This window comes from Penicillium hordei (genome assembly GCF_028827395.1).
Source record: "Penicillium hordei strain IBT 12815 chromosome Unknown utg000005l_segment0_segment0, whole genome shotgun sequence".
NCBI lineage: Eukaryota > Fungi > Ascomycota > Eurotiomycetes > Eurotiales > Aspergillaceae > Penicillium > Penicillium hordei.
In genome coordinates, this window is record NW_026623146.1 from 2,806,458 (window position 1) to 2,818,457 (window position 12,000).

General features: G+C 44.3%; 8 protein-coding genes across 8 annotated transcripts; 4 read left to right on the forward strand and 4 right to left on the reverse strand.

The window, feature by feature from the left end:
• Nucleotides 1-398: 398 nt before the first annotated feature.
• N7537_009985 (integrase zinc binding domain-containing protein) lies at nucleotides 399-1,650 on the forward strand (the record flags this gene model as incomplete). The annotated part of the gene is made up of 5 exons (XM_056901039.1): nucleotides 399-850; nucleotides 907-1,029; nucleotides 1,079-1,124; nucleotides 1,190-1,329; nucleotides 1,395-1,650. 5 exons carry the CDS (start codon nucleotides 399-401, stop codon nucleotides 1,648-1,650), a joined length of 1,017 nt encoding a protein of 338 aa, XP_056749707.1.
• Nucleotides 1,651-2,634: 984 nt separating this feature from the next.
• N7537_009986 (uncharacterized protein) lies at nucleotides 2,635-3,055 on the forward strand (the record flags this gene model as incomplete). Its single annotated transcript, XM_056901040.1, has 2 exons — nucleotides 2,635-2,981; nucleotides 3,040-3,055. The coding sequence occupies 2 exons, from the start codon at nucleotides 2,635-2,637 to the stop codon at nucleotides 3,053-3,055; spliced, it is 363 nt and encodes a 120-aa protein (XP_056749708.1).
• Nucleotides 3,056-4,858: 1,803 nt separating this feature from the next.
• On the reverse strand, nucleotides 4,859-6,956 carry N7537_009987 (patatin-like phospholipase family protein; the record flags this gene model as incomplete). Its single annotated transcript, XM_056901041.1, has 7 exons — nucleotides 4,859-4,914; nucleotides 4,980-5,701; nucleotides 5,758-5,784; nucleotides 5,837-5,891; nucleotides 5,940-6,260; nucleotides 6,309-6,446; nucleotides 6,896-6,956. 7 exons carry the CDS (start codon nucleotides 6,954-6,956, stop codon nucleotides 4,859-4,861), a joined length of 1,380 nt encoding a protein of 459 aa, XP_056749709.1.
• Nucleotides 6,957-8,055: 1,099 nt separating this feature from the next.
• Nucleotides 8,056-8,369, reverse strand: N7537_009988 (uncharacterized protein; the record flags this gene model as incomplete). The annotated part of the gene is made up of 2 exons (XM_056901042.1): nucleotides 8,056-8,264; nucleotides 8,330-8,369. 2 exons carry the CDS (start codon nucleotides 8,367-8,369, stop codon nucleotides 8,056-8,058), a joined length of 249 nt encoding a protein of 82 aa, XP_056749710.1.
• A 1,107-nt stretch (nucleotides 8,370-9,476) lies between these two features.
• On the reverse strand, nucleotides 9,477-10,004 carry N7537_009989 (uncharacterized protein; the record flags this gene model as incomplete). Its single annotated transcript, XM_056901043.1, has 3 exons — nucleotides 9,477-9,576; nucleotides 9,627-9,644; nucleotides 9,700-10,004. 3 exons carry the CDS (start codon nucleotides 10,002-10,004, stop codon nucleotides 9,477-9,479), a joined length of 423 nt encoding a protein of 140 aa, XP_056749711.1.
• Nucleotides 10,005-10,028: 24 nt separating this feature from the next.
• On the forward strand, nucleotides 10,029-10,447 carry N7537_009990 (uncharacterized protein; the record flags this gene model as incomplete). The annotated part of the gene is made up of 2 exons (XM_056901044.1): nucleotides 10,029-10,121; nucleotides 10,172-10,447. 2 exons carry the CDS (start codon nucleotides 10,029-10,031, stop codon nucleotides 10,445-10,447), a joined length of 369 nt encoding a protein of 122 aa, XP_056749712.1.
• A 279-nt stretch (nucleotides 10,448-10,726) lies between these two features.
• Nucleotides 10,727-11,116, forward strand: N7537_009991 (uncharacterized protein; the record flags this gene model as incomplete). Its single annotated transcript, XM_056901045.1, has 2 exons — nucleotides 10,727-10,741; nucleotides 10,793-11,116. The coding sequence occupies 2 exons, from the start codon at nucleotides 10,727-10,729 to the stop codon at nucleotides 11,114-11,116; spliced, it is 339 nt and encodes a 112-aa protein (XP_056749713.1).
• Nucleotides 11,117-11,239: 123 nt separating this feature from the next.
• On the reverse strand, nucleotides 11,240-11,947 carry N7537_009992 (uncharacterized protein; the record flags this gene model as incomplete). The annotated part of the gene is made up of 1 exon (XM_056901046.1): nucleotides 11,240-11,947. The coding sequence occupies one exon, from the start codon at nucleotides 11,945-11,947 to the stop codon at nucleotides 11,240-11,242; it is 708 nt and encodes a 235-aa protein (XP_056749714.1).
• Between the last annotated feature and the right edge of the window lie 53 nt (nucleotides 11,948-12,000).

The window sequence follows — 12,000 nt, forward strand, 5'->3', positions numbered from 1 at the left end:
GCTCAAGAAGACCGTAAGTATCATAATCGACGGCTGTACCATCTCCTGGTCTAGAATTTAGCAACACAGATGAGCAAGCCATATAGAGCTCCAATTTCTTACTTAGTGGCTGGTTTCATTTATTTCCCACAGTCGATGCTTTTAATTTTAGCTTTCCATTTTAATCTTCACCCTAGTAAAAATAATTATCGGTATTTTCCTAGCTACTATTAGCCTTAACCACTTTACCCCTAGTCGAGTAGAAAAAAAGCCTTAGTACGGAATTTCCGGCGAAATTTCCAGTAAGGCCTTTCCTCTTTTCCTCTGTCTTTTTTAATTACTCTTTCCCGATTACATATAAAAGAGATAGCCCATTTTCCGTCACCATCAATATTACATATCCAAGTCAGAAATCAGTCATGAGCAGTTTTGCAAGGCGCAGTGAAGGGGATGATGCGTGTCTCATGAATCACCAAATGGCAGTGTCTGGCTCATACGGTCAGCCGGAGAGTCATGACTTTAAGCAAGAGGGCCATGATTTCAACACACATAGACCTGGTTTCCCTCAGCATTCCTTCAACATATACGGGTCTCATTTTGGGCAGCCCTCTGCCCCGCAGTCGAGTCTATCTCCGGGGTTGCTGTACATGTCGGAACATTCACTTGATGACCCTAGGCTACACCATCCGCCGCAGTTTATCTCCCAATCGCGCTACCTTCAAGGGCCAAGGTATTTGCCCCGCGACCCGCTAGGTGAAACAGAGATTGAAAGCCAGGAGTCTTACAACGAGGCTATATTACTATCAGAGGATATAGTGCCCGCGCTTAGCGGCTTCCCTGATGTAAAGGAGTTTGATCAACTGATGCAGAAGTGAGTCATCTATGATAAACCCTACTGGACTTCATATTAATATCTTATCATTCTAGCTATATTGAGGATCTATCTAAACAGAAACAAGATAAAGCGTTGATCCATGCTGAGAGAGCCCGGAACATTAGAACTGTGTTGATTGACCCTAAAGAGACCGCGGTGGAGTCAGCTCAGTTTCGGTATGGATCTCTTTAGTTAATCTATTACCCGCATTGCTAAATAAATCAGGTTTTGGGTCAAAAAGATGTTCAAGCTCGAAGCTGTGGGATCTGATGTAAGTCTTACTTATTCTAACGGATGAAATCAATCAATGCTAATAGGGTAATTTGGGATATAAAGCATAGGAAGATGATCTGCCATGAGGGAAAGCCGGTTGCAATTCGCCAAAAATTGTTCAAAATCCTCACTAGGGCCCATCAGAAATGTCAGCATGGTGGCCGAGATAAGACATCTACTCAGGTCCGGCAGATCTATTCATGGTGGGCAAATCCAAGATATATTATATATAATGTGCTTGGTTTATAGCAACTAACTGTATTATTAGGGTTCCTAAGGAACTGATCGCTCGCTTTGTCAAGATTTGTCCAACTTGCCAGGTACGCCGCGGAGGATCACGCCTAATGCCGCCGACTTCGCGAAGAAGCTCCTCCAGATTGGTCTCCCGATCCCTTAAACTACCATCGCCGCCGATCTCGCGACGAGAGTCGACATTTGCCAGTCAATTCAACAGGACGGAAGCAGACTATCTTGGTCATTTACACGATCATAGTGGCTGGCTAGATAGTAATCAAAATGTGTAAGGTCGCTCGAACCTAGGCAACGGAGTTCGGTCATTCTAAGGTCCCATGGGTAATAATTCACACTGAATTGGGGATCTATATTTGGAGCTAACACTTTCTCTCCCAGGCAGTTTCAGCGACTACCCCCCAGTATCAAGTGGATACTCCAATGGGCTGCCACTTCACTACTCCATTTAATATTTGTTATTTCATTTTTTGTTCTTTGTTGAGTTCGCAGTGAATCATCCGCTCAGGCAGTACTTGATTTCTACTTTTGATATATTTATTTACTTTTCCTATCATTGATTATAAACACCGGAACTCTACTTGTGGATAAATGATTAAGTTGACTAGTTAATGATGCATTCTCCTATAGAGATCGTAAGCCTCCGATTCCGCCATAGGAGTTGAACACATTCAGGAAGAGCCTAAGGGATGTTGGTATATATAGGACTATTAATAACATAGTTGGTGGACTACCGGCTTTGGCATGTGTGTTTAGGGCGCTGCATGTTGTAACGCATTTAAGACTCAGTGGAAATGCTAGGTCTTCTTCATCGAACCATTGTGACTTACGTTTACCAAATTTTAAAGCAGCTTAAAATTTCGGATGATCAAGGTGAATAGATTTAGTTGTGGCGCTGCGCGTCTTAACGCATCTCTGTATAGAACAAGGCGACCGGGTCAGAACTCCGTATACGTAATTAATCGGATTAAGAACCTATAATGCTATACCAATACTATAAAATCAACGCATCTCCCGGTGGAATCATGCCCTTAATCTGAAAGAGAGCCCCACAAAGGCCCGTCTCCTCGCCTATCACTATATAAAGGTGCAGCACACAACGCGCTATGGCTGTTGAATTTCCGCATACTAATATTATTTTAGCCTCAAACAGAACGAGCGAGATAATGGACCGACTATCAAAAGACCAATGGATTATCTTTAAATGCACAGAAAAATACCGTTTGATGAATCCTTCACCTGTTATGATTTATGATACGATGATGGGTATCTCAGCGAAGATCACTCTTGAGGGCCTAACTGGAAGAGACCTTCGCGATCGCATCACCACCGACTATCAAAAGAATGAATCCTATCAAGCCACAGAGGAGGGGCTCTTCACGCGTGTTACTCTTATGCTTCAGCAATATGTTTGCGTCGAACTGAATCTTCTAGGCTGGAAAGAAATAGGGGTACTACAACGCATTATGTCGATGTTTGACCAAGAGGAAAAGATTTGTGGATACCAAGTTGAGATTATTTTCAGCGATTTTATGACCAGAGTATCTGAAACTCTCCCAATCGCTACAATCAGTGAAAACCTTCAACAAGTTAATAGAGGAGATATGTATGTATCTAGTTAGTTTGCATGTTTTGCATTGCTTTGCTTTGTTTTTTTATCCCAGTCAGAATACCTTATAAATTGCAAGTACTCAGGGTATAGACACAAGGAGTTGTTAACGCGTGCTGATTGGCCATGCAAAAGTACACCCGTAGCCTTAGCCTGATAAAGTTCGCGTGTATATCTATACACACCACCATAATCGGAGAGCCCAAGCGTCTAATGGGACCGGAGTATTGCAGCCCAGTCTTACTAACTTAGTTATAACAGCAGGAATGACGATTATACATAGCACCCCTGTCTTTAACTACTTCGTTAAGAATTTTTTCCTGGCGTCCGCCAACTCTAATCACCACATTCTGCCTTCACGCCACAATAGCTCCTGGACCAATACACGTACAAAGCTAACTCGATGGTTCAAGAATCAATATCGCATTGTCTCAAACGACGTAGCAATTCCTTTCTTCAGCATAAATCCTAGCGTGCTAATACGCTATTCCAATCTCTTGCCCGATCGTCTAGGATTGTCATGATTGCCCAGCCAATCCTTTTATCCTCAATCAGCGTCATATGTCAAGCACGCGCAGACCCAGATGAGAATTATGGGAAAATGTAGAACGGAAGATCTTTCCGATTCGGAAGGAAGTACGCATTATTAGTAATCGCATCATATAGCACAGACTAATTATATAGTCTACTAAGCCTGATCACTATATAAAAGAACTTTTACTCGCCTTTACAATAGAACTAGCTCCGGTTCTCATTTTATGCACTTGACTACGTCCCATTACTCCACAGTCGCACTTAGTATACAAATCCCCGTGCTCAATTCTTAGATCTAAGCTAACTTAACTTCATATATAGAATCATCAATCCTTGTGCCTCGCTTGAAATTCCTAATCGCAAAGAAGAGCTAGGCTTTCCTATATCACACGTGGAATCGCTCTACCCTATCCATTCGATAGTCACTTAAACTGAGGCCAGTTCTTCCTAACGGGAATATGTCCAATATGTGGTAAGTTCCTTTCACTAGAGCTTTCAACCAAGCTAAGTTAACCCTATAGTCGTGGCGCGTATGATACAACGGGGGTCAAAAAGCCGGGCGTCCCTCCTCCACCGCCAAAGTAATGCAGGGAAGTCTTTGCAGCAAAAGTCTTGGTGTGGTTCTGTCAGTGTCAGTATAATGAGATTTCGCTTGCATAATTTGTATCACCCTTAGGAAGGAAGCTCTCTTGCGGTTTCGCTGTTTGATACTATTTTATTTCTTATCTTTGAGCTTGTCAGAACGAATTCTCAGATTTGTAACTCTACTATTGAAAATCTTGCAGCAGTGCTCATGCTCATCATAGATAGTGGGTGGCAGTCATAATGTGAGAATAGCGAATCAAATGGCATCTACAGCAGGAGAGCTGTATCTATGACTAGAAATGTGTACGCCCTAGTGAAACAAACAACCCTATAAAAAGCGGAATACCGTCTTTAGCACAAGTCGCTATTGCTGTGACTAATCTAGCTTCAAGATCTCCACGAAAAGGAAAGCCGTTCAATGCTTGCATCAATTGCCCTGACAAAATTATAGAGTATTCACGTTCATGGTTGTGGCGAGCCAAGGCTTTATTCATGCGTAGTTCATATATATACGTAGAGCCCATATTTGCAGCAACCGACATCCAGGCCCCAAAGCTCCCAAGCACCATAAAAAGTTCACGACGGTATGTGGCAGAACATTATCTTAATCACTACTTTGCTCCATAGTCCAAGTTACCATACTAAATCTTGTGGTTTCTACATGACGACACTAAAACATATAAATGCGAATTCAATTGAGTAACGCCTCCTGACATATTTATCTCCGTACACGCTTTGTATGAATGGAGGCTATACTATCCCGATACTTTCTTTTGTGTGATCTGGAACATGTCGGGCAGTTCCGGATCTTCTGGTCGCTCCTATAGCCTGTGAAGGGAGAGTCGATGCCCTGCTGCATTACAAACCATTGCATACTTTTGGGAAAGCCGCTTATTTTCCTTTCGATGCCCTGCGCCAAGCGTAGCGATATTGTGACAATTTCTGTAGGGTGTCGGACATAAAAGGAAACATGTTTGTTATAAAGGGTGCACGTTTGACAACCTTGTAGATCCAGCGAGGTGAGGGTCTCGTTCGCAGTAACAAACTCCATCTCAGGCTGATATAGAGTTGTGAGAGCGTTGACTATGTCTTTGTAGTCGCCGCGACACCGAATTGAACCTTCACATAAGTAAAAGCCTCCATCATAGGTAGGCGAAGTATCGAGTTGGAAGTAGAAGTTGGAGACTAATAGGGCTGTTGCAACTTCAATAAGCTGACCTTGCGGGCGTAGGTGTATTTGCTCTTTCTGTAGCGGTATACTTTGAACATCGTCCAGCCGAATTGGGAATGGTAGCTCGATATTCAAACGAAAGAAGTCTTGCCTGCGTTGCTCATCCAACCCATTTCTAATATCACCATATCTAGTATGTCCATCGAGGAAGTCCATAAAGGAAGTCCATAGCCTCTGTATGGAGTGGGTTTTTCTCTTAGGCAGGTCCTTAGAGGCTTCTCCGGTCCCTAGAGAGATGACGACATCGCGTGATATGTTTTTGTCCCAAATACGGGCAGACTCCCACATAGCTAGTTCAATCGGGTTGGGGAACCCAAGCCCACCATCCCAATACTCTTGACCGTCAACCGTGATAGGCTTAAAGAATCTAGGTCGATGATTAACCGGGAGAAGCAATATATAGATATGGACGTATGGACGTACATAGGGGCTGCTGTTGTTGCACGCGCTCTATCTAAGTTTAGCACAATCGTATAAGAAGTAAGATTGGATGTCAGCTTACGCTTGCCATAACGAAGCTTCGTCGTCATTGTTTTCGGGTCGAACCACTGTATACCCTGAAAGCCATTAGGAAGATAGGAAAGGATTTTCAAAATTGTACATACCCGTCGGTTGTGCTGTACCGTTGTAGTTTGCGAATATTGAACGTTCGTTCCCCCCAGACGTTGCGGTAAGTGCCACCTTTGTCCCTGATGCTATGCCAGGGACGTAGCCAAACAAATGTCCTGGTAAATTCTCTTGAAGGGCACCTTCCAGGAATCGCTCATCGTACATTGCGTCGCTAGTTATATACTTAACCACTGCTTTCAGTCTGCCTAATGCGGACCCAGAAGTTGAAAAACATCGGCGGGCAAGGGTCTCGAATACACTAGCACAATGGGAGACAGGCCACTTTTGGTGGAATTTGGCCAGTACAGTCAGCCCCCCTGGTCTGTTAGTCATATGTTGTGCACCCAATATCATTGAAGACTCACCGGAGCTTGTACCAACTGCAAGATCAACCATGTCGTGGATTGGACAATCTCCAAGTAATTTCTGTAGTTCACCTAGGAACTCGAGGGGCGTTACACCTCGCGCACCACCGCCATCAATTCCTATGATCCTCACCCCGGCTGTTGGTGGTTTGATATTAACTAGCAATTCCCCGCCATCAACAAAAAGACAATCTATCCGGACTTGACTATCCGATTTTGGAAGATGAATGCCAAATATAGCAGCGCATGTATCACATATGGAGTGACCACAGCTCAAATGTCTCTCGGGGGGGCGGAAAAGACACCAGATACAGACTGTGTTTGTCACAATCTTCTGTAGAAACCTGCTATACCTTTGGGCGTTCGCTCGGTGAAGCTGTGCAGCATCCGTATATCCATCCTCTAAAGCCTCGAAAATATGGTCACATTGAGCTTGAACCTCTCGATCTAAATAGGTAGAACACTGTGGTCCATATAGAAATTGAAATGCCTTGTTGCAATGGGACCTGTATAGGCTACGATATATCAAACATGGGTCGAAGACTATAGAAAGTTAGGAGACGATATGTGTGGAATCTAACACTCACGATGCATCCTTTTCGGGTACGCATTCATCATGATGCTTGAGGCAACAAAGGCTGCGACCATGTTGTATGGAATTTTGAACTGAACGCAGAGCTTGAGAAACTTGTGCAGATATATATGGTAATCTTCCCTGATAGGATATGCGTCTCTCGAGGCCTTAATAAAGTCGAATACCGCTCCTGGGTTATGTGCGGTATGCCTTACTGCAGAGTTGAAGAAATGCAGAAGGTGAGAGGCGGAGAAAAGACATCTGAGGCTGGATTTTATCTCTCTTGATTCTTCCATATGATATCGAATCTCGGCATGTAGCCGTTGATAACGAGTGGATGGAGAAAGGTATTTGCCTGCTAATTGGAATATTTTGAGTGTGGAAAAGCTTGATGAAAGTTGGCGCCCAAGGTTGGATGAGGTCAAGTAGTCCTCTATGTGAGCCTCACTAAACTTGCCATCCTCCGAAAAAATGATGAGCAATCTAGGAAGCGTATCTGAAGGTAACGAGGAAGCACTTTGAACCTCCACCCACGCTATTAAGCGCAGCATAATTGCCTCTAAAGTCTGAAAGTCATCCGCAAATATGCATATGACATCGCTGAAAGTGAAGACGAGTCTAGAAAATAGAACATCGATGACGGCACGTGATGCAGTTGTGTGCCATGTTGTAGCGTAAGATGTAGTTTCATGGCACCATACATGACTCTTTTCAGAAAGAGGAATTTGCAATGGGTTGCTGTCGGCAAAAAGCACAGGATTATCGCTCGTTAAAGACGTCGTATCAATCCGTAGGTTGACATATGCTCGATCTCCTCGCCGTATGTTGTTTCGATTGAAGATGTTCCGCATCGCCTCATCTTTGGTTGACGTACCCAAAAAGAGACAGATCTGAGGGCGTTGAACGTCTGGCTCAGGCATTTCGCGAACTAGAGTGCTTAGTCGATCGGTTCTTTCTATAATGATCTCTTTCAAATCACGGTTCTCTATAACGCGAAGCCATCCGGCATGCTTACAGGAAGCCATTGTTTGATATCTCTTACTTTGCGTGGAGTTACTTGATTTTATAGAATATTGGAGGTCTTCGATTGTAGCAAAGGGTATATGGTCAAATGTAAGATTGTTTCAATGTGCAAATTGAGTGGGCTAAAAATAGCGTACAAGAGTATGTGGATCAAGTCTTTTCGCCCTTTTGAAGATTATCTAGGATAGCGGATTGCTGCCGGTTCAAGGTTTCCATGTTTGAAATGTTGTTCTCAAGCTGTTTGACCAGCGTAATCATTTTTTTGGCCGATAGCAGGAAATCGTTCGCAATTTCGATATATTCTCGACGTTCGTTACGTAGAGCCTTTATGAAGTCCGTTTCCAAGGGGATTGTAGGATCTGGATTTGCTGGTTTCTTTGTTTGTTAGACACGGAATTTCAGCAGCTAACATCTTAGAACTCACATCCATTGAATAGTTGAATGTCTAGTAAACTCCAATGCATATTGGCAGTGTAAAACGTTTTATTTCAGTGAATCATCACCCATTAGCCGCCCGGATTATGTTCTACAGATCTTAGCCGGTAAATGCAATGTATCAGGTTGTCACTAGAAAAAATAATCAAGAAAGGGCCTATCAATATGACTCCCATGAGCAGAAAGACCTACGAAGGGCCGGCACAGGGGGTGACGCCCACGAGGAGTAGCGCCCACGAGGGGCCCACATAGGGTGATGCCCATACGGAAAACGGCACACGAGGAGTAACGCCCACGAGGGGCCCACACACCCTGAACGACGGCACAAAGAGAGCGCCCAGGAGATGTGACCGAGGGGTAACATCACCGCATGACTCATTTATACTTTCGGCCCCACTTTGATTGTTCCGATAAACGTTATCACCGCACCAATACGTTCCAGTGTTTACGGCTAGCACGTAATCAGTAACGCCGATAAGGCCGAAGAAGATAAGCCTCATAAAAAGAACCCTGGCGAGGGAGCAACGTGAAGGAAACGAGGGGAAAGAAAGAATTATTTCTAAGATGTTCCCCACGTAGGACACGATAGGGCGGACTGCTGCGCGAAAGAGGGGGAACGGCGCGTCCTACGAATAGAAGGAAAAGGTATTTCTGCGATATCACGTCACTAAGGTGGAAGAGGCGAGGAGTTTTCAATTGCGTAGGAGGTTCCCTACGTAAGACAATCGGTAAGGCGGACTGCTGCGCAAATCATCGCAGAACCTATTGCGCCTACGCCATACGAACCCTGTCTCGTCCAATTTAGCTCGTGGGCCGGATCGTCAGCCAAGACGCTAAATTGTAGGCTAGACTATTCATGGAAATCCCAAAACTCTCTCCGCGCCACAGCGCGGCGTGACCGATACCTAGGTGCCTATGGTGCATTAGTGTGTATATTGCCCGTAAGGCCGATCTAATTGTAGGATCTGAAATTATTTCCCCGCTAGTGTGCTCAACGCGGCCAATATACGCCGAAGACCACTTAGATTTGACCGCATAGCTAAATGAAACTATTACAACAAAGAACTATCTCCACCAATCAAAAACATCATCGCCATAAAACTCTTTCTACACCCTCTACCCAATACTTGAACAGCTTACTTTGGGGCCTCAGTCAGAAGTCCCTCGATAGACGTGCCGAGTTGTAAGAGAAATGGCTGAAGGTTCTCGAGGTAAGCCTCTAAGTCGGCGATCCTTCTGCCTGCAATTAGTATGGGTTGGAGAACATATCTATTTAGCAGACTAACTTTTGCTTCTCCGTAATCCTAGTATAGTCAGTGTCTGAATAATTTCAATTTTATGTAAGAAGGGGTACTATACCGGTCTTCCAACCTATTAACACGGTCTTTAAGCTCAGTGATAGATTCGCTTAATATCTGAACGTCGTATTGCGGTGTCGGACTGGGTGATAACTCGGGGAGTGCGTCAATCGCTTCCGCTTTCTCTTCGACTGGAGCTAGTGGGCCAAGTGGAAACGGGTCCAGATACTCGTATGGCTCTAGGTATTCATCCAAAATTTGGTCCCATGAAAATGTTTCGTCGCTGCCTAGGGCATACTGGAGATCGGGGAACTCATCTCGATCTTCGCCCCATCTAAGGAATTCATCAAAATCCGCGGATTCCATGCTGGTGATTGTGTAGGATGAGAAATGGCGCAGTCGGCTGAATTTATCTTGTTGCTCCTGCGCAACCTACCTGATAACCGGTATTCAATTGGTGCTTATTCCCGGCGCAGCGCCCACGTATGATTATATATTTAGAAATTTTTGTTTTAAAAGGAACATCGCGCCAGCGAGACGCTCTCACCTTAGATTGTCCATTTCCTCCAAGCCGAACACGTCTAAATTGTCACAAAGCCGCCCCGATGACCGCCGAACCGAACGCCCCAGGTCATAACAAACAATACTATAAGGAGGAAGAACAACTTCTGATTGTCCTCAAGCAGCTAGGTGGACTTTCATGGTCAGAAATTGCACTCAGATTCAACGAAAGTGTCCCGGAAGACCGACACAGAACTGCATCGGCCCTAGAGAATAAGTGGCGACAGATACAAAAGACCCACCAGTAAGACGATGTCACCCTATGTTAGATTGTTGTTTCTAATTATGGTATAGCTTGGTCGACCTTTCCCATATCTTCTTAGAACAGGGGTAGTAACTCGGGGGATGATAAAGGATTAGGAAATGATCTACACGGAATAAGATTTCGTATCACACAGAGATTGATGTGCGCGCTTATAATTTGAGCTTTGTTTCCCTGCGGTTCTAAGTAGTTATAACTATTTAACCCCCTTCCCACCGGGTATTCTCTAGAATTCGCATTTCCTAAATCAAATCAATCTATTATAATGGAAAACCAAGCTGTATGCATATGCAATTTTGTGGCTAATTGAATTCCTTGCTAACAAGCTAAGGTGAACTCCGAAAATGTTGTGGTTCCTTTGAGCGTCGTACGCTGGTTCTTCCAGCGCGAGCAAGCAGATGCTCACTCAATCACAAACCTTCGAAAGTATAATTCATCTCTCGAGAGCTCGCTGCATACTTCAGGGTGGAGAATGCAACATGTCATCATTGAAAAGAATGCCCTATCTGCACACTATGACCAACTGCACATGGACTACTTGAAACTTTTCGAAGCCTACGAGCACCTTGAGAAGCAAATCAATTATACCGGATCCACAGATCTCCCCCCAAAAGAGCGCCTCACATCTGCGGATATTATTACCGAGGGAGCATAATGTTTTCTTCTAAGAATCTTTTATTGGGAATGTTTTAGTTACATGGTTCTAGGATATATTTGCCTCTTGAAATGCGACATAAATGGAACGAAATTTATCTGATGATGTACCTATTTCTCGTTGTCAATTTAAGAATGGAATGCATTGTGGCTTCCGAGATGTTTGCGATGCAGCCATCTTTCGATGTGTGTTAATAACATCGGCCAATGAGTCCTTTGAGTTCATTTTGGTGTTGAGTCTTGATTTCGATGTGGCTTGTATATTAGGTTGTTGATAAGCACCATCCTCACTATCCAAAGCATTAGATACCGAGGATTTGATTTGAAATTTGGCGACATGGCATTGAAACTGGCGCCTTGTGATAGCCCAGCTTTCTGGATAGTTTCTGTTCTGGATTATCTCCCAGACAAAGTCACGTACATCCTCGTAGCGCGCAGTTGAGTGGTAGAACTTCACATCTCTAACCGCTAGGTCTAGCTGAATACCTGCGCGATGAAGATTATGCACTTCAATACAGCCAGTGCCAGGAGGACGATTCAACTCCCTCTCATTCTGCCGGTCAATTGCGATATTCATCGATATCAACTGTTCCTTTGCCCTTTCACGCTGATCAGTAGGTTCCCAAAGAAGGGACATCACAAATCTAGTCGACTGGTTCCATAGGTGCTCGTAAGGGCTAGTATCGGTGGCTGGGTGAACTCCCTCGTTGCGGTGCGTGATAAACACACCATACGGCCCATTCTGAGGATTGCGTGGGGAGAAGCCATCGTCAGTGGGTACTTTCTGGCGAAGTCCCACAGGGGGCGCCAAATATGCAGGGGCCAAGTCCATAGAGAACCTGTTTGACACAAATCAATGGATGTCCATTTGGTACAAATGACACT